This window comes from Lotus japonicus, chromosome 1 (assembly GCF_012489685.1).
Source record: "Lotus japonicus ecotype B-129 chromosome 1, LjGifu_v1.2".
Classification (NCBI taxonomy): Eukaryota; Viridiplantae; Streptophyta; class Magnoliopsida; order Fabales; family Fabaceae; genus Lotus; species Lotus japonicus.
Genome location: NC_080041.1, coordinates 89,363,325 through 89,384,969, shown reverse-complemented (window position 1 = coordinate 89,384,969; position 21,645 = coordinate 89,363,325). Strand labels below are relative to the sequence as shown.

The following is a 21,645-nucleotide window of genomic DNA, read 5'->3' as shown; positions in this document are numbered from 1 at the left end:
ACACCTAAAGAATTAACTAGTAAGGTAAGTTGCCCTTACCTCTAGTTATTCCAGCGTTCTCCTCAAACGTTCCTTCACAATGAGCTCCTTGATCTTCAGGAAATTCTTCAAAAGAACCTTTAAAGTAAAACCACAGAATTCTATCAAAATCTATCGGAAACTAAGCTATCAATGCTCACTAAGGTTACACGAAGTAGTTCATACTCCGAGGTACGAGAATCTAGCGCGAAAGGACAAGTTTTCAGAAAAGGAATTTTCCCCCTCCTCCCCTATAGGGCTCGGCCACTTTTCACAATTGTGGGGCTCGATTTTTCTTCGATCAAACCTGGTTCCTATGCTTTCATTAGCCGTAACTAAGGGTATTCTGAACTCGGAAAAATTATCGGATCAAAAACTGTCGCAGGGGTATTTTGGTCATGATTTTTAACTTAGAAATTTCAAAACTGAAATCCCAAAAACCAAATTTTGCAGGGACGTTACTAATGACGTTTATGACAACTAATCCTACTAACACTAAGCTAAGGCGATAGTTTTCAGCCTAAAGGTTGAAGCTTTACCTCAAAAACTCCAAAATGGGTATTTAAGGCTAAAATTGATTCCGGCGGAATTCCGGCGACATAACGGAAAATCTAATCCGGCAGAAGTGATCTTGGGCGCATAAGGAAGAGGTTTAGAATCAGAAATGAAAGATTCAGGATAGTTTTGCAAAAACCCATAAACTATCCGCTCAGAAAACTCTACAGAAAAGCTATGGAAAAAGCGATCAGAGGTAAGGATTAGCGACTATACCTCGAAGCCTTGAAGTAGCAACTGATTGATCGACGATCAAGCAAGAAATGAAGAAAATATCTCCTCCTCCTCTCCTATGCAAACTCGCGGCCTTGAATGGGTTTTTGGGTGAGTTTTGTGATTTTTTTCTCATTTCTTGGCTATATATAGAGGTTGGCAAAACGCGGTAAAATGAAAGTTTCGCGAATCTGATTTTTCCGGCGTCATTCTCCGTGAAATAATAGATATGTTTTGGCAAAAGAATTCCAAAACTATAAAGAGGTCTCCTTGTATTTTTGGCAACTAAAGCATAGTCGGTATAAAACTATTTTACCCGATAAGTTGCTTTTTGCATCGAATGTCGGAATGGAAAACTTCCTTCTGAAGAAAGATTGAAATCATCAAGAGAAATGGTTGTACGCGTGTAGAATCTTCATTTGAAGCTCTGAATAGAAAAAGTCCCCATAGTCGGGTGATTCTAGGGTTTTGAAATACCAGGGATTCGGTTTCGGCAAACTTCCGATGATTGGAATCGGACGTTCGTAGATCCTAGAGTTTCGCCTCGAAACGATTTTGATATATGGAAAAAGAGAAGTTCTAACATTTCTCTGAAGATTTTTGGAATTAACTTCCATCGTGCCTAAAAGTGAAAATTAGCTATATACTAGGGTTTCTGACCTAGGTTTAAGCGTATAACGATCGTGCTATAACTTTTATCGACTTCGATACGATCCTTTGACTTTTCCTGAACTTTCTCCTTCATAAATTTATTTCATTTGGTAAACTCTTGTTCAGGTTTCCTTTCACGATACATCAAGCCTAATCGTAAATGGAAATCTCTTCCACTTATTCTAAGCTTAAAATCTTGGGTCTTACACTTATACTCTCTTCTAAACTATTCTCTCTTTTGTCACCATTTTCTTAACATTTGTATCACTTATCAACCCTTTCATTCCCTTTCAACTTCTCAATCCCTTTTTTTTACTTACGTTTCTTTCTTCATTTCATTTTCATCATTTTTTTTTGAACAAAGATTGAGAAGTTTGACATTGATCACTACACAAAACAAAATATATGTTCAATGGTTTAAATTCCCCCTAACTTACACATTTATACAATCTCATCATTCATGCTCTCTTAACTAAGAAAGTGAGGGAGAGACATTGTTTTTCTTTTTAGGCTCTGGGATCATATACAAAACAAGGAAGTTTTTATTTATTATTATTATTATTTTTTTTGCTTAAGTGGGGTAACAAAGTGATTTTCTAAATAAAGGTAGGCTATATGGCTAAGTAGTTATTTACACTAAAGAACAAAATGCCTGGATCATTTTCTTTCATTTCCATTCAATTCCAAACAATTAGAGACTCAAGCAAGTTCAACTATGTAAAACAATGATGATTCTCACTTTCTCTCTTCTCACTAGTGTTTGGTCACACTCCCTCACCCGACTTAGGTATGTATCCTTGATTTCAAGTATTTTTCAAACAAATTGAGCCTAAAACCTCATGTGAATGATGCATTAATATCATGTCATGGCATCAAGTGGGTGCAAACACAATTTTTATCATGGAATCAGTAAAATCAATTCACTTTAAGCACATATCAAGAAATTTTCACAAAAGTCATGCTAGAATTGAGAGCAGTCAGAGAAACATATAATCCAGGACACAAGTGCTATGTATAAAACTATACCATTAAAAAAAACTAAAAACAAGGTTAAGTGGACTCCCATGTGATGTTAATGATTTGAATCCAAGATATCTACTAAAATACTTGATCTCTCTCCCCCTCCATGGGAATTGGACTGTCCTCATGCCAAACTGTATGATTATCCTGTTAATCTGCCTTACAGTCACTTGAATACATGTTAGAAAACAAGAGATAAATGAGATACTAAAAGCACTTTAACATTTTGTTGAAAGGTTTCACCAGACGTACTATTGAATCCCTTTCAAGATTTAATTGTAGTATAGTAAAGGGTTATATCGTGTCCACTTGGAATTGGAAATACAACACCGTTCTCTAGCTAAATAACTTAAACAATGAGTTTAAAAAAGGTTGATTGTTTCGGTAACCAAAAGAACATGTAAGTTAAGCAAAGTGATATGAAAGAGGATTGAAATCAAGTGGAGACAATTGTTGGAATTGGAATTCACCGATTGACTTTACGCACTCGAAGACTACACACATAAATCTTGTCCTATGATTGGTTCCATCACACCATATCTTATCTTACTACACGGTCTCCCTATGTGAAGATTATAGTCTTACTAAATTAACCCTCAATCTCTTGATTGATTAACAAAGAAAGAAACATTAAGCATAAATGTTAGTTTGACTAATGATCCAATTTTATCTCTAGATCTTAGATTCATTAGATGATATTTACCTAGGTCAGATTCAATTAGCTAGTTCTCACTAAACTTATCAAATCCATTTTCATGTCTTAGGTGATCAAGCCAAAACAAGCATTAAGAACAAAGTAAAATCATTGAAAGCATCCATAGAACAAAGATTCATGTATATATAGATCAAAGCGAGTGCATAAAGGGAAAAAAGCTACAACCAATCCCAACAAAAAGAGCTTAGATATCCATATTCATGGATGCTCAAAAGCTTACAAAGAAAGAACGATGATCGGCGGCGGTGCGGCGTCCTCGGTGTGTCTCCAGCTCAACGGACGATCAACCGATGTCAAACTCCTTCCTTTTTCTCTTTAGGTCAAACTCTCTCTGTTTTTCCTCTATCCCCTCTCTCCAATTTCGAGTTCTGCTCTTTTGAAGATGAAGAAAATCCTTTTATAATGATTTTGCATCTTTGTCGAGTGCTGGGCGGCCCTTTATGGGCGCTGGGCGCCCAATTACTTCAAGGTTGGGTTTCTGAAACTGCCATAGGCGCTGAGCGGCCACTGACAAGCGCTGGGCACCCTAATGATCCAAAAATTCTCTAAGTCCCATAAAAATATGCCTTTTTCCTTGAGAACTTAAACCCTACATCATAATTTGAGAATATAATCAATCATAAAACACATTTGTGCTTAAATCTTAATCAATTAACAAATTCCAATCAAGATGAGGGGAACTAATAAGGATTTCTCATAAATCACCTAAGATAAGTGCCTAAAGTGTGTATGAAAATTAGGAAAATATGGCACTTATCAGCTACTCGGTTGTGGGCCCTTTGACGATATGGCCAGCTTGGATGGCGCTAGGATTTTTTCATTCTTCCAGATCTGAACCTCCTTTTCTTATTTTCCTGAGCATTAATTGCTACATGATTGGCTGGTCCCACTTTAAACTCCTGAATTTTCGAGTTGGCCAGCTTTAACGATCCTGGGCCCCTTGACTTTGATTTATCAAAGTTGACGTTTACTGATTTTGTGACCTGATTTCCCTTTTCTACCGCCCCTGTTTTGGTGCCACATGTTGTCGGTGGTTTCTTTTTCCATTTCATAACGGTGAGCCACTCACCTACAATTTTGAAGTCCTCTGCCAACGCTGACTCCGAGGATTGCGTGGACGAGATAATAAGGTTGCTTTTAGCCTCTTTGTCGGTGTTGGTTGGAGCAATAATCATTGTCGTATCATTCGTGGGTCCCATCTAGTTAAGCTCCATCGTTGGATCACTGTCACGTGGCTTGTCCACCGCCATCGCTACTTCGGCTTGCTATGGATCCCTTGTAGGGTTTTTCTGTGGTTCTGCCACCGGTTTGGCCACCTTGGGTGTTGTGGCTTGACATTGTCTTGGTCGGTGGCCATAGCAGCCGCACTTGGCGCAAATTACGTGGAGACCTTGATATTCAATCTTGTACCAATCTCCTTCGAGGCACACTTTTCCCACCACTTCTTGAGATAGATCAAGCTCCACACATATTCTAGTGAATCTCCCTCTATCTGCCTGTAATGTATTCGTATCAACTTTAATTGGCTTTCCAATGACTCTTGCAATCGAGAGAAAATAACTTTCATCATAGAACACCATATTCAGGCCTAGAATCCTGACCCAAGCTAGCGTCTTTGTAACCTTAGCCGTCGAAGAGACAAACTCCCTTTTCCAAGTGGACACTGCCAAGTAATGATCAAATATCATCCATGGACCTCCATTAATCATCTTCTCCCGGTCCTCGTTAATGTCAAACTTCACCATATAGAACCCATTATCGACATCAAGGATGTCAAAGTCGCCAGTCAGTTTCCAAATCGATGCAAGCTTCATTTTCATGGTACAAAAACCCAATCGCTTTCCCAGTAGACATACCACTAGTGATTCTCTCCAGGGTGCACACATCTCATCCAAAACCTCCTTATCAGTGGTGATTTGGGGTAAGAGACGGTTACCCTCCACAAGAGAAACTTTCATCTTTCCTTGCTCCACGAGATCCTTGTAGCCCTTTGGGGAGGGAGGAGCTTTCGCCCCCCCCCCCCAATAAGTTTGTCACGGAAAGAGACCCTTGCTGCCTTGCCGTCATCTAGGGGATGGTGTTCTCCCTCAACGTCCATAGCCGCCATCGAAAGAAAAGCTAAACATATATTTTCAAATGTAATTTAAAATATCATAATAAATTAAATATGAAAAAAATAAAAATATGCAGGAAGAAACAAGAACTACAATATGCATGCAATTTTATTCATATAGGGGACATTGTTAATAAGATTCAGGAACAACTTTGGGTTTCCCAACCTGCCCTTTTATCCAAATTCACTTTATCCCAGCTATGATACACACCATCTTTTCTAGCTGATCAAAAGATTTTTTGATGGTCTCCTTCAACTTTAGGATCATACAGATAGAATTTAGCACACACTGGGACTAGGTCCCATATCATTATGCAATCTTTGACATCGAAATTGGTTAGTTTAACGAAAGGTTTCCCTGGTTCCAAAAGGTACTGAGTTGCTTGGAAGCTGTTAATGAAGTAAAGTCTATCTGAGTCAGGTGGCAAATCATTCACAATGTAAAGGAAGAGGATGTTAATGTTGCTTTCATTAAGGCTTTGTTGTTGGTGATCTGGTTGAAAATGGGTAGAATATTGAGTAGTAGTGATGGGTAGTGAATGGGAATTACCAGCAAAACTTGAGCTATTGAAACACACTACAAGGAGAAGAAGCAAGAGGGATACTTGGATTGAAGTTGGCATTTTAATTGTTTTTCTCATCAATCATCATTGGTATTTCACTTTGTTAATTCTTTGTTCTCCTACTTCGCATAGGAGCATCAATTGGCACAATTTTGTATGAGTGTATGTGAAGGACAATTTAGTAATTTTCATTTATAAAGGCTTAATAGCATTTTTTGTCCCTAACTTATCACATTTTGAAAGTTCTGGTCCCTTTTGTTCTTGTTCTAGTTGTTGCTGCTTCTCTTCGAGAAATTGCACCATCTGGCCTCTCTTCTATTGCTGTTTTTCTAATCGGTACCAGTTAATGGGACTGATTTTGGTGCTTATGGTTACCACGTCGTGTTTATGTTTAGAGGATCTCTCTTATGACTTTGGTTTCTATCTCTGGTTTCTTTTATTGCTGCCTCTATTTTGGACAGCTCACGTTTTCTGTTTTCATTTATGTATTTCTTCTTGTATTTGATGTATTTCCAGGGGCCTTATGTAATGGATCCTATTTGTATGGGTATATCTTGATTCTAAAAGCAAAATGGTGGCTATGGAGATTTTTTTCCTCAACGTGGGTTTCAGAGTTTCTTAATTCTTTGAAGAGATGAAGATAAAGATGATCAAGGGTATGATTCCAATTTGGGTTGTGTTATTTAACATTGAGATTGGGTTTAGGTTAAAAGAGAGTTTGGATTAATTAGTTTTATTTTAATTAAGTCTCACGTTTAATTTTTTAGTTTTAAATGAAAAAAAATTGCCACCTCACTTCATTAAATGAGGTGGCAGTGTCACGTATGACTCGGTGGCGACATGTGGATAGTAATAAGTTGAGATGTAGAAGAAGATAAAGTGGTCTAAATTGAGCTTTTGATTGAATAAGTTCCTCCCAAACAATTAATATCATCTATGCAGTTCAACTGAAGTTTAAACTCAAGTTATTCATCGAAGGAATGAAAGGCAAGTCTCTAGAGCTCAAAAAAAAAAAATTATTAGAAATGGAGAAGTGGATAGAAAGAAGTTGAGTAGTAGAAAAGGATGAAGAGGCCTAATGGAACTTTTGAAGGATATGTTCCTCCCAAACAATCAAAATCATCTCTTTGTTCCAAACAAAGTTTAAACTTAAGGTATACCTCAAATGACTGAGAGACAAGTGTGTAAAACTCAATAAAAACTTACTACAAATGGGGAAGTGGACAGAAAGAAGTTGAGATGTAGAAACAGATAAAGATGCCTTAATGGAGATTTTGATTGGATACGTTCTTCCATAAGAATCAAATTCATCTCCTTGGCCCAACTGAAGTTTAAACTCAAGTTATTCCTCGAAGGAATGAGATGCAAGTCTGTAGAGCTAAAAAAAATTATTAAAAATGGAGAAGTTGATAGAAAGAAGTTGAGTAGTAGAAAATGATGAAGAGGCTGTAAGACCAAGATTTGGTCATGTAGTACAACTCTATGTTTTAATGATTACAAGTTAATTATTGTATATGAACAATTATGGTACTCTAACGTTGTTCTCTGAGTGTTTAATTGACAGGCTCTGACTCTAGTCTAATTACACACTTATCAGAAGCACAAAGCAAAAAGAGTAACCAACACAATGCTTTCGCTCTCACTATTTTCTGTTTGAACAGTAGTATATGCTTCAGAAGTTCTGAAGATCATAAGCTCTGATGTGGATTCAGATCACTTCAAGTTCTGAATACCAGAAGCTCTGAAGGTCTAGAAGCTCTGAAGGTCCAGAAGCTAAGAAGTGAAGACTCTGAATTACAAGAGTAAGTTGGCTCTGAAGACCAAGTACTTCCAACTCTGATGACTAAAAGTTCTGATGAACAGTCCAGAAGCAGAAGCTACGAAGGTCAGAGGATCCAAGCTTCCCTCTGAATCTGGAAGTTCCGGATTTGCCCTCCAACGGTAGCATTCCATGCAACGGATACAACCCTAATCCTTGGAGTATATATAGTGGCTGAAGTTGGAAGAAAGAAGCTAAGAAAGTTTGTGCAAAACTCAAGCAAATATTCAACCGATCATTTAGCAATCTTTCTTCAATCGTTCTTATTGTGTTTACCTTAGCTTTCTTAGAAGCACTTCATTGTAAACCAAAACCTTTCAAACAGTGAGTTTGTATTTCCTTAAGGGACCAAGTTTGGTCATATCCTTGAGAAGACTAAGAGAGTGAATCTTAGTGTTTGCTAGTTCATTGTATTGTTATCACTGAGCAGGTTGTTAGTGCAGTTGTAACAAATATTGAATAGTGGATTGCCTTCATTCTAAGAAGGAAGAAATCACCTTAACGGGTGGACTGGACTAGCTTGAGAGATTATCAAGTGAACCAGGATAAAATACTCGTGTGCTTTTCTTCATCTCTTATCTTTGCACCTTTGAGTTATTTGTTACGAAAAGATTTGTTTAAATATTTGAGTGGAAAAAGTTTTTATCTGAAAACGCTATTCAAACCCCCCCTTTTTATCGTTGTTCATACCTTCAGAGGCCTAATGGAACTTTTGATGGACATGTTCCTCCCAAAGAATTAAAATCATCTCTTTGTTGGAAATGAAGTTTAAACTTAAGATCTACCTCAAATGACTGAGAGACAAGTGTGTAAAGCTCAATAAAAACTTACTACAAATGGGGGAACTAGACAAAAAGAAGTTGAGATGTAGAAACGGATAAAGAGACCTTAATGGAGCTTTTGATTAGATACGTTCCTCCATAAGAATCAAAATCATCTCCTTGGCCCAACTGAAGTTTAAACTTAAGATATTCCTCCAATGAATGAGAGACGAGTGTGTAAAGCTTAATTAAAACTTACTACAAATGGAGAAGTGGATAGTAATAATTTGAGATTTAGAAAATGATAAAGAGGTCTAAATGGAGCTATTGGTTGAATATGTTCCCCCCAAACAATCAAAATCATCTCTGTAGCCCAACTGAAGTTTAAACTCAAGTTATTCCTCGAATGAATGAGAGGCAAGTTTGTAGAGCTCAAAAAAAAAAAATTTATTAGAAATTGAGAAGCGGATAGAAAGAAGTTGAGATGTAGAAAAGGATGAAGAGGCCTAAATGGAACTTTTGATGGATATGTTCCTCCCAAACAGTCAAAATCATCTTTGTGGCGCAACTGAAGTTTAAACACAATATATTGATCAATGAATTTTTTTTGATACAAGCAACCAAAAGAGAAAAGAAAACAAACTAACTAACGCCTAACAAAAAAAGTACCACTCGCATCAGCTAGCAAGGGCAACATTAACTCCGGAGGAGGATCCACCACCAAACAAAACGGCTGAATTGGAAATTAACTCAAAAAAAATTATATCAAAGATTGATATTGATCAATGAATGATACCAAATATATTGATCAATGAATGATACCAAATATGCCATAAACAATTATATCAAAGAGTTTTAAATGATTGAATTGGAAATTAACTCAAAAAAAATTATATTTTCGCATATGCATCTGGAAGATTAAAGTGGTATTGGTATATTGATTCCATGGGGTTTGCAAGGTCCGGGCTGCAAAAAAAAAAAACATTAATCACTTGAGGTATGTTGGACGTCTGTTGGAGGAGCCTCAACAAATAAAAGGAGCAGTAAGAGATCATTTCAAAAGCTTCTTTTTTTCTTGTTCTGTTCGACCATCCAAACGTGTAATGTCGTAACTTGAAGAGGGTAAGTGTAGCCTTAAATAGATTTCTGAAGGCGGAATTTTCTAAGGAGGAAGTTCTTGTGTTTGATAACATTAACTAATATCACTTTTTATTTTCTCTCTTATTTATCATGATAGGCTTTCATGAATCACGATAAACTCAATAAAGTACCTTTCCTAGTAATATGATTTCTACTTTTTTAAATAATTATTTTTTAAAAAGATGAAACAAACATATTAAAGTTTAAAAAATAATGTTTGAATAAAAAAATAATTCTAAATTAAAAAGTGGTTTTTAGTTAAAAATCTGAAACAAACACACTTTTAGTTGAGATGGTTTCATTCTAAATTGGCATTGTTTAGGTTTTAAATTGGCTAATCTTGTGAAAACCTCTCCTTCTCCAATATCAATCCAACCTTCGCCATTGTAATTGAAAGCCACTGGACTTGAGCCAATGGGAAAATCGTTTTACATCTTGTTTATCATTTTTTTTATGAAAATGAAAACGAAATGTGATCAATGTAAACAAGACTTAAACACTGGTAAACAAAGAGTAAAATTGCATAAATCATTAATTAATAAATATTATGTAAGCTATATAAGTGAAGCCTTTAATTACAAAAAACCCAAACTTGTTTTTTCACCCAGCTCCTCCCTTTATCCCGGCTGTGATACAAACCATCAATTCTCACTGACCAATAGATATTTTGATTGCTTCCTTCATAGTCAGGATCATAGACAGAGAAAAAGATGCAAGAAGTCTTCCAAACCAGTTGACCGGATGTAGGATCAAAATTTGCTAATCTTGTGAAAGTTTCCCCTTGTTTGAATTCCTTCGGACCTTCATTATTGTAATTCAAAGTCATTGGAGCTGAGCCAGAGGGCATATCATTGCTAATGGAAATGGCGAGTATGTTGATTTTTGACTCATACGATTGAAGCTTGGGCGGAGTTTCAGAATCTATAGAGTCTACAAATGTTGAACCATTGAACAGACATGCTACAAAAAGAAGCAATAGGGTAGCATGAAGCAAAGTATACATCTTAATATTTGTTATCTTTTCACGGGTCGATATTGTTTTTCTTATTTTCTCACTTAGCCATTGACATTCACTCTTACACACATATATATAGGGAGGTTTGGTGTTTTTTAAAGGAAGTTTGGTATAGTAATGGTACATATGTAAGTTGCCATTTAAGTTGAAAAAATCACAAATGTAGTTAAGGATAATCTGAGTTAATTATTATTTGAGTTATATTGTATTAAAACAGATTAAATGTAAATGTATTTAATGAAAAAGTTGGTATTTGTTTTTAAAGCAAAGTTAGAAATTAGTTATTATTTGATTTGGAAAAATCATAAATGCATTTAAGAATAATCTTAATAAATTAATAATTTATTTATTTTGTGTTGAAAAAATAATATTAGTAGTCAGTTATCATTTGACTTGAAAAGACATAAATGTATTTAATGATAATCCTAATTAATTATTATTTGAGTAAAGGAAATTAAATTCACATAATGTTTTTTTGTTGCAATAGAAAAAAGATTAAAATCACATAATGACACTTCATATTAATATCTTTTTAATTATGAAATACTAAATTAATAATATATTATATACTATGAAATATAAAATCATTTAAAAAAAATAAAAATTTGCTAAAACAAAAACAATTTGAATTCATGTATTATTTTTTGGTTACAGAATTCACGTATTTAAAAAAAAAAAGCTTAATTTCTATACTGACAGAGCAAATAAATTTTGCACAATCATTCAATCGCATGCCTCCATTTTTCTATCTTATAATTAATTTAGATTTTAGTAATTTATAAAATAGGAAATAGAAGGTTGTGATTAAATGACTTACCCGGTCAGTGCATAGAAATTATTCTCAAAAAAATTGAAACGTATTTTATACATTTTCTAAATTATGTAAATGTGTTTTTATTTTTAATAGAATACGAAATAGACATATTTTTCAAGGAGGAAAATTAGGTTAAATCTTTTCATAATGTTATATATATAAAAATCAGATTTCTTAAGCACTCATAGTTATTATTGGAAAATGTAATATAACAAAAATATTTACCTAAAGGAAGTTTATAAAAGGCTTCAGGAAATATTATGTTTTTATAATGTGTTATTATGTTTTTATGACACTTTAAAATTTGTTTCTGCTTTATTTTTTCTCTTTTCTTTAGTATATAACAAAAAATATATTAATATAAACTTTTTATGTGAGAGGCTGAGAGCATATCATAACCCTGGACTGAAATACAGAAACAACATGCATCAATGAGAAATTTTGTAATATTAAATTACACAAAAGAAGAAAAAAAAGACTGCATTAAAATATGTTGCTTCGAAGAAGTGAGACACAATGCCACCTTCCATTTTGTTAATACCTGCGTGCTACTGTTAGCCCTTAGTATTAGCATTTACTGACCATCAAGTCAAGGAAGAACAATAATTCTCCAACCAGGTAGAAGTGGATTTAAGAACGCGAAGCTTGCCATGAAGCAGATCTCGAGCCATTAGTCTTATAACAACAGGAAGTCTTTCACACAAGGAGGAAGAATTGGATGAATTAAATGACTGCCAAAGAGTGTGAAAAGCACATTTTATGTAGAATGAAAGAACAACAAGGTCTTCTAAGTAAATGAAATAACATATGGACACATACATGTTAACACACTATATTTTCATCAGAATAGCAATCTGAAAAGGTCATTGTGATACAAAAGCCTACAAATACATTTTAATTATTCCAAAAACTTAAACTGTTGGTGAAGACACCCTTAGTGCAAAGATCTTGTTCCTTATGCTGAAATTCAACTTGTTTTTAAAATTATGGACAACAAGAATCAAACTCTAGACCACTTGATCAGAGGATATCATACTATGTTATGAACCAACTATCCAAAAGTTGAAGTTACCTTATGCTGAAATTCAATTTGGTTGCCACCTTGTTTGGGTTTAACCAATTATACAAGAATATATTAGATTAAGTCCTTGAATTCTTACCATAATAGTTGTCTTGCGCTCCTCTATTAATCGGATAAATAATGATGATAACATCAGGTGTGCTTGTATCTCTCTGTTGATATCTTGTAAAGGGCGTCTAGCCAGCCTACCATCAGTTTTAGCAGCTTCCACGATCAAATCATTGACTTCTGATATTTGATCAGTAAAAAAATCTAGAAGTGGAAACTGTTATGTATAGCTTATTTAACAAGTGAGGCCATTTCTTTAGGTAGGAAAATTTGTAGCTATTATTTCATTAAAGAAAATAGGACTTAATTTTCACCCTGAGTTGCGGTGCATGAAAGAACACGAGCAAGTGCGCGGAGTGATTGTGGAAGACCCTTTCCTTTTCTTCCAGCAGACCTCACCTCCCTATGTGATCACAGCTCCATCAGATAGCCAGATACTGACAAGTGTATAAGTAACATTTTAGAGTAGCACCACATCAAGAAGTCCTATGCCCATTTACATGTCAGAGGACGGGTGGGCGGGTTGGGTAATTCAACTGACCAGCCCGTGGGGCCAACGTCAGAGTAGGATGGGCCATCTTTTTTTTTTATTTTTTGAAGAAAAATGCATTTTTTTATGTTTTTTTTACTGCTTTCGGTGGGTTTTGGCGGGCTAACCTGCCCTCCAACGGGTTGGGTTGGGTATCTCAACACATCCTAGTTGGCATGTCAAACCGCCATGCCGAGCTTAAGAATTCAGTCATAGAAGCACAAGAATTCAGTCATACCCCAGTTCCCGGAAGCTAGAATATTCAATAACTATTATATAGATAAAATTGGGATGTACCGGATAAAGATATGAAATAAGCCAAATAACTCACTGAAAAGATCTATGGAGAGAAAAACAAAGATCAGAGATAAAATCCTCTTTGGTTGAAAGCTCGTAAGTGAATTAGAAGTACACATCTATCCTATCTGAACAGCGAACTCAACTTATTACAACTCATTCAATTGTTTTTTGCAAACAGTTACCCAGTCTAATCCACAATCTGAAGCACAACATGAAGAAGGTGAAGCATAAAATTTGTCTGAACCTTAGCTTTTCCATTAATTCCATACAAATCATGATTTAGCAGTCAACTTAATTTATTTAAGGCTTAATCCAGTTTTTGGTCCCTACCCTTTGCCATAAATATGGCTTTAGTCCCTCGCCGGAGTAAAGGTGGGGATTGGTCCCCGATTTTTGGCAAAATGATTGGTTTTGGTCCTTCTGGCCGGTTGGGTCAACGCCGGAGCTCCGAGAATCCCATGTGGCATTGCCACCTCATTTAATGAGTCTACTTGGATTTTTTTCTTTTTCATTTAAAAAAAATTAAAACAGAACAAAAAAAAAACATCATTCGTTCATTGCATCTTCATCATTATCAACATCATCTTCAACCATTATCATCATGAAAAAAACCCAACCAGATGCATATTCAAATATCCAAAGTAATTAACTCAGCAAACTTGAAGCAAAAACATACACTTTAACTTCATTCTTCATCTTGATTTCACATTCATCCAAAACATTTTTGAAATCAAACCAAACTAGAATCAAAACCAATTAATACAAAGTTCATGAACTCCATAAACACTAAACCACGAGACCTGCATCATCTTCAAGCCTCATCAATCCAAGAAACCACCAGACCTTCAAACAACCACAACACTTGAATCGACCAAACCATACACCCACATCACCAAAAACAACAACCATCGTCAAAACTCGACCCCGACTTCATCAATCCAAAACTGTGGCCACAACCAGATCGGAGCCACCGCAACGCTCCATCGTCGCGTCTTCAGCCACCACAGCCAGATCTAAAAATACAGTGGCTTCGCGATTTGGATCTGGAAGAGGAATGGGGGGGGTGACGATGTGATATGGGGAAGAGGAGAAGGTCGCGATTTGGGTTGGAGGTGGTTGGGTGAGGTTGCGGCGGCGCTGGAAAGGGAGTACGAGCATTGTGTGTTGCCTGCGCGCAGTGCCTCTGTTGCCCACTTTTTTTCCTCTGTTTTGGTCTATATCAAAAGCTATTGTTCCAAAGGCACAACTATAGTGCAGTCAAATGCTACAATTTTCACAATACCCAAATCTGGTCCAACCTTGTGCTCCGACAACCATGGTTAATGTTAAACAAAATTCCACTGTTACCAACAACAGCACAAGAGGAGTACCTTTTCTCACCGGAACTCCGGAAGTCCAACCAGTACCGGTAGAACAGCGGTGACCTGAGATTCGCCGGGAGGCCATTCCTGTTGTTGATGAGGAAGGATGATGGTGTTGATGATGAAGAAGAAGAAATCTGGGTGGTGAGGATTTTAATTAATTAGAAAAGAGGTTAATTAGTAATAATTAATTAATGTTTTAATTTTTGTCTCTTTAATTTAATGAAAATAGAAAAAAAATTCCAACAAGGCTCATTAATTGACGTGGCAAGGGCCACGTCAGCTGGCGGAGCTCCGGCGTTGACCTAACCGGCCGGAAGGACCAAAACCAATCATTTTGTCAAAAACCGGGGACCAATCCCCACCTTTACTCCGGCGAGGGACTAAAGCCATATTTATGGCAAAGGTTAGGGACCAAAAACTGGATTAAGCCTTTATTTAATTACACTCATGAGATTTGATACTCTGACCCAACCTATAGCATTGTTTAAGAATATTTAATTTCTTCACTTTGATAGAAAAAATCTTCAGATTTTCAGAGTAAAAGTAATCAACTGCATAAGAAAATGAGATGTTCTATCACAAGATAGATGACAAGAACATTGCAGTCGGCTACAACTCCAGATGCAATTACATGCTGACAAGGACAAAAATATTCCTTAATCACAACAGACAACAGATGGAGGGGATATTGTGTTCACATATTATATGATAGAATAAAAATTCAAATATAAATTGATCCAAAACATGTTATACTCACAGGCCTGATTGCTAGAAAGACCTTTTCAATTTGAGACTTTTGGTTAATAGTTTCCTGATAAACTGAACTTTGGCGAATCATCTCCAACTCACTTTCATTCCAAAATATCTAAAAAAAATCACAAATTAACCCGTAAGAATAATTCTTATTCTTTGAGATTAATCTTTAAAACAAAATTTTATTATGAAAAGCGAATAATCATTTCAAAGCTTATAATTGTACAATTTTCATAAGTGTGCTGGCCTATAGTAATGGGAAAGTGAGAATAGCTAATGGTAGTAATGTTAAAAGAACAATTTTACCCAGAAAAAAGTAAGACAGGGAAAACTCAAAATATGAAAAGGAATAAAAACTTGCCGTATTATGCAGCTCCTGGTGCTCTGGAAGACAGCTGATATAAGGTTCCCACTCAGAGCCCTGTCATAGAGGCAAAGATATACAGCCATATACTCATAAGTTTCTTCAAGTTTATGCCAAATGTAAAGTTCTAAGCAAATGTGGGTGTCAAGCCTCAATAGCAAATATGTTGGAGATGTGAAGCTACTTCTATAGATTTTCTATTTATTTTGTTGTTTTCAATTTTATGCTTTTGTTAAGGAGAATTCCTTGTCCAGCTCTTTTATTGTAGTTTCTCCCCCTTTTCAATGATGAACTTCTTATTACATTATGAAAAAAATGTCCACTATGCTTGTGCACAACATATATCGTTTTAGGAAATTTGCAAGAGCTCAAAAACTCCCCAACTTCAGATGAAAATTGTCATGGGAACATGATAGTATGGCTACCTGACCCAATTTCTTCTCGATTAGAATAACAATAGCAAGTTTTGCAATATTTCCCACTTCCTCACTGATCAGAGATCTGATTTCAGCAGGGAGATGAATACCGTAAGAACCAAATTGCCATTGTGAACTGTGAAAGCTACATGATAGTAGTTCATAACATAAAGTTCAAGTAAGACTTAAAATGGGAAGCAATAGCTAGCATACCACACTGTAAGGAACCTTAAAATGCAATCTCCTGTTTTTATCATCTTAGAAGCAAACAGGGACCTAGATGCAAGCCACATATAAAGAGGTAATTTTTGTTGTTTTTTGAAACTAAATAAAGAGGTAATTACATAAATCATAATTGTTCATGTTATAAATATAATATAAAACCATTTAGAATCCTTAATCCATCAACTTCAGCTTTTGAGATAGTTGGCTCATGATATGGTATGAGCATCTATGACTAAGCAAATGGGCTCTTGCGTAAGAATGCGTTTAGAAACATAATATAAATAAAACTATTCAGAATTTTTTACCTTATAAAGCTGTACCAAGGTTCTCAACAAAGAAGCGGAACTGTTGACTGTCAAAAAAAACAACGGTGTTTTTTTTTGAAATGAACAACGGTGTTTAATCTCTTTTAAAAGTTTTATTTATTTTTTAAATAAATTTTTTGAATTTTTAATCTTATCTTGTAAATAACTAATCGGCATTGCTTCATTGCTTGGATACCAAAGAGTTCATACCCTTAGGTCTATTGTTTAAAATCTAAATTAGAAAGATTATATAGCAATATTTTTTTGTTAAAAGATTGTATAGCAATATAAATAAAAAATGGCACAAAATCTCTTCTTTTTAAATGGACATCAAAGATATCACAATTAATTAAATTACAAAATATCTTTTTAATAGTTTACTTTCGTGATATGATAGTAAAATCTAAATTTTCCTTAAAAAAGAATCTAAATTTAAAATAAGAGATGATACTTTTAATTTTACAATAAATTGAATTTGTTGTTTTTCGTTGTAGAAAAAAATTGAATTTGTTTTCAAATTCATATAAAACATGTAAAAATAATAATTCATATAAAACAAACGTGAGTAGTAATAACATATAAAAAACTAAGGTTCGAGACCTTCACCTTTCCTCTCACATCACAAAAACCTATAAATCTTTTCTATAGCTCTTATGTTTTTCTCTCTTGAGAGAATCTTGTCACCGCTCGTCCGAGACTATCACGGCAAAGCAACCTTCCCTCGCCTTCAATTCTAATATATACAATACTCTACATATTGAGAGTATTGAGAATAAGAGACCCTTAGTAAGTGATTTATCATTTTCTTTATGGCATAGACACTTAAGGCATATATCTAAGGATAGAATCACTGGGCTGATCAAGAATCAGATTTTACCTCCCTAAATTACAGTGACATTGACGAATGTGTGCACAATAATATGTGTTTTGTCTCTCAGAAAAAACACATATTATTGTGCAGAAAATTAACTAGTGTCGATTTTATATTTTAGATATGGAAAATATTTTACTTACACCTCAATTCCATTTCACATTTGGAGAGATATGAACGGTAGAGAGAGAGGTGAGAGGAAGGATGAATCATGTAATAGAAACAGAATAGAGAAATAGAATGAAAAAATGACAGAAGTAAGATGATAGAGAAAATGGATCTGAATGTACCATAACTGTTTATAGATATGATTGATAAGAATGAGATGAAAAGAAAATCATGAATTAGGAGAAGTGAAACTCAAAAAATACATAGTCACACATTGCCGTTTTTAAAACCTTTTGTTTCAACTTTCAAAGAATATGTTTGGATCAAGATCTCTTTTCCATAATATTAATTCTGGAACACATAAGCTGGTCACAAAAACTCCTCTTCAGAACTAATTCTCGTTTTAAAATCAATTGTAGAAAGATCTTAAATATGTACTTATAATTATGTTCAAAAGCAAAAGTAAGTCTGTTTATGGAAATCAAGAAGCTCAACCAGGCCATCAGAGACATGAAATAAGAAGAGAAATAAAAGCCACCAAAGTTCTCAAATTAAACTATTCAAGTGTAATATTATACAATCAAATGTAAGAAGAAAGAAGAAAAGGGAAAGCAGTTTCCATTGCATGTAGATTGCAGAAATGTAGTTGCATGTCGATCCCTTATTGAATCAGCAAGTTACAACACATGAATAATGTTTTATTCTAACAATCTTACAACATGATTTCTTTTACCTTTTTAATTCTGTTCCCTGTTAAATAAACATCATGAGGCTTTTTCTTACCATTTTCTTCTTTTATGACTTAAAATGAAATCATCATCGTCATCATCACTCTCACTGACAATTTTTTTCTTGGCTTTTATATCACCATTTTTTGATCCCTGTGGCAGTTGCTTCCTCACTAAAGTTTCAGTTTTAGTTTTAGTTGAGGTTGAGGGCTTTGATGACTTAACAGGAGTGCCTCCTGTCCAAAGCCCCTTTTGCTTCCTCTGCTTCTTCTCAAATGCTTTCTTTGCTTTATCAGGAGACAGCAACCCATGTTCCATTAACCTGCACATTGAGGTATGTAATTATATGTCTTAGTTTGTAATTTCTGAGCAAGGTTTAGTCAACACAAGGCAGAAAATGATAGCAGAAGAAGACTCCAACTGAATACAAAACATCAACAGTTATATAATGAACAATGAACAACACAATCTGTCAATTGAAATTAAGGTAATAGCATAAGAAATTTTTTCCAATCTTCCGAATTTCTCACACCAGAGGGCAAGCCTCGCCGCAACGGTAAAATTGTTTCCATGTGACTTTGCAGTCACAGGTTTGAGTCAGAGAATCAGCTTGTTGCAAAAATGCAAGGTAAGACTTCCTACATTAGATCTAAAAAGTGGGTTCGGCTTCTCCCTGGACCTTGCGCATAGCGGAAATCATATAGCACTAGGTTTGCCCTTTTTTTTTTTAAATTTCTCACTGTGATTTTCCAAAAACCAATATAGAAGCTGCAGAAGCCTAGGATAACATCTAGCTATAGGTCAACTTAATGATTTGGACAACTGTTTGATAATTGACACATCTACACCAAGGTGCCAAAATCTGTATGTTCTACTTGTATAAAGTTTCTTTTAGGATTCAAGAACGATACTTCCACACTCTTTTCCACATATCCTCTTTATGGAACCAAGTACTGGCAAAAAAAATGGACGAGCATACTTTATTACCATGTACAAGTTGCCAATGTCAGATATGAATAGGGATGGAATGGGCTGTGATTTTAATAAATATATGCAAACACAAATCAGTTTGCTTTCAACTCCTTTTTACTATAATCAATTTTACCAAAATCAATTGTGACAAAGGCTGATCCAAACACGCAATTACACCTCACATGCACCTCATTATTTTCTATATATCACAGATTTCACTTCTTTTCCTAATATGTATGCCTACACTTAAAGTGTCTATCAAACATTTTCCTTGATCAAAGTCACCCAGCAAGCTTTTGTTATAACAATCAAGGAAAATTAGTGTGAAATGGTGTGAAACACCAATGTTGATAAAACAGAAGCTTGTAGGGGCCACCCTTGTATACAGCTATCCTAGATGGAAGTTAGCATAGGTATATGTTCTGAAAGAAAACAGCAAACATATTCTGAATGAAGATAGCTTTTATTCATTTTTTTGGAGTAGTTTACAGCCAGACAATTCAAGCAACATGGCTCATAAAACTCCAAAATATAAAGTAACATGAAATGGAGACGACTTCAACAATAAAATTGAACAAAAGGAATGAATTTAGAGCACATTTTTTTACACTTTATTAAAAGTTGTTTAAAACTGCCAATGTTATACAAAGTATGCTAATGTTGCAGAGTTGGAACTGGATGGTTAACAACTGCTAGATTCAGATTGAAAGGAAACTCACCAAAATTCCGCCATTTCACTTGTTGGTATCTGTTTTGACAATGACTCATAGAAAACCCTCAGGGGTTCTTTCTGTCAACAGAAGGCCCCAATAAAAAAAAACTAGGATGCGTTAGTTGATTGCCATATATGTAGAAAGTTGTTTGTGAATTTCAGGAATCAACTGTGATAGATTCAGAACCTGTTCAGGAGGATCATGTTTCTGGCCAGGTAGATTGTAGACTTTCCTCTCTCTCACTTTGGTGGTAGTAGTTTTCTTTGTTATTGTTTTGGATGATGATGCCGTTGCTTTTGATTTAACCTTCAAGTTCATACAAAACAAAAATGACAAGTTACAACCTTCCTAAGTAAAATCAACACATTCTATTTGAGATAAGAAATGCTTTCTGGTTCCACAATTTCCTAAGGAAAAAGAAAAAAACAGGTGCATTCTAAGACAAAATCAATAGCAAGTTCTCCTAATAAACCACCATTTATTCATTTATACTCTCTTAAGAAGCAGTGAGCACAGCAACATGTAAAATTTACAAGCTAGTACATATTTAGAAATCACTGTACAAAATTAATTATGGGGAAAAAAATCTGTGAGTAGCTTCTGGGTGACAGAATTGATAGAAGCTGCTACAAACATGCTATTAATGCTATATCCAGCAGTCAAGGAAAACCAACTAATGGATTGAAAAACCTCACAAATTGGAACTACCCATGTAAGAACTCAATCCCACAAGTCAGAAAGTTGGGAATGATACCTCAGATTTGGTGACAGTGGTGGTGGCAGATTTGATCTTAGAATCAGTGGTGGATTTGGTGACAGCGGTGACAGATTTCATCTTAGAATCATTGGGGGATTTGGTGACAGTGGTGACAGATTTCACCTTAGAATCAGGTGGGTTTCTGGTTGAGGTGCTATCAATCTTCTTTTTGAGAGCTGAAGAATCAAACTTTGGCTTGGAAGCTGAGACATGTTGTTGGGCACTTGACTTGAGCTTCACCGCAGTGATTTTGGACTCTGTAGCCATTGCCAAATTATCTACTATAGATTCTATTGATCCGGTTGCTTCTTTCTTCACTCAATCATCATTGGTTTTGACTTGCTCAGAAAATTTCTTTTCTTTTTTCTCAGAAGATAATCTAAATTGGGAAAAGAAAAAACAGAATGGGGAAAAAGTGAACCCAGGTAGGTAGGTGAGGTGAGAGATCAGAGCAGAAACACAAGGTTCTGGAGGTGGATCTTGGAATGAAAGTGGAGATTTTGAGAGGACAGAACAGAAAACAGAGATCTTAATTTGGGGACAGTTTTTTCCTCAAACACTGTTTTTCACGGAATTTCACGTTAACGGTGGTCGGAACGCGTGTAGCTCTAGATAAACACGACAATACCCTTCCTTTTACATAGAGGTATCTTAATAGTAATATTTGAGTAAATATTCAAAATTAATGTATATAAAGTATTTTATGGCTCTAAT

General features: G+C 35.1%; 3 protein-coding genes across 3 annotated transcripts; all 3 read right to left on the bottom strand.

Annotated features, from left to right (window-relative positions):
- Positions 1-4,437: 4,437 nt before the first annotated feature.
- Positions 4,438-5,130, bottom strand: LOC130711039 (uncharacterized). The gene has a single exon (XM_057560477.1). It carries the CDS (start codon positions 5,128-5,130, stop codon positions 4,438-4,440), a length of 693 nt encoding a protein of 230 aa, XP_057416460.1.
- Positions 5,131-11,981: 6,851 nt separating this feature from the next.
- LOC130710999 (uncharacterized) lies at positions 11,982-16,509 on the bottom strand. The gene is made up of 8 exons (XM_057560424.1): positions 16,466-16,509; positions 16,262-16,397; positions 15,834-15,893; positions 15,477-15,584; positions 14,654-14,853; positions 12,841-12,929; positions 12,558-12,706; positions 11,982-12,128 (listed from the first exon to the last, which is right to left on the bottom strand). Exons 1-8 carry the CDS (start codon positions 16,507-16,509, stop codon positions 11,982-11,984), a joined length of 933 nt encoding a protein of 310 aa, XP_057416407.1.
- Positions 16,510-18,285: 1,776 nt separating this feature from the next.
- LOC130727592 (uncharacterized) lies at positions 18,286-21,559 on the bottom strand. Its single transcript, XM_057578771.1, has 4 exons — positions 20,929-21,559; positions 20,361-20,480; positions 20,181-20,251; positions 18,286-18,811 (listed from the first exon to the last, which is right to left on the bottom strand). Exons 1-4 carry the CDS (start codon positions 21,196-21,198, stop codon positions 18,541-18,543), a joined length of 732 nt encoding a protein of 243 aa, XP_057434754.1. The 5' UTR covers positions 21,199-21,559; the 3' UTR covers positions 18,286-18,540.
- Between the last annotated feature and the right edge of the window lie 86 nt (positions 21,560-21,645).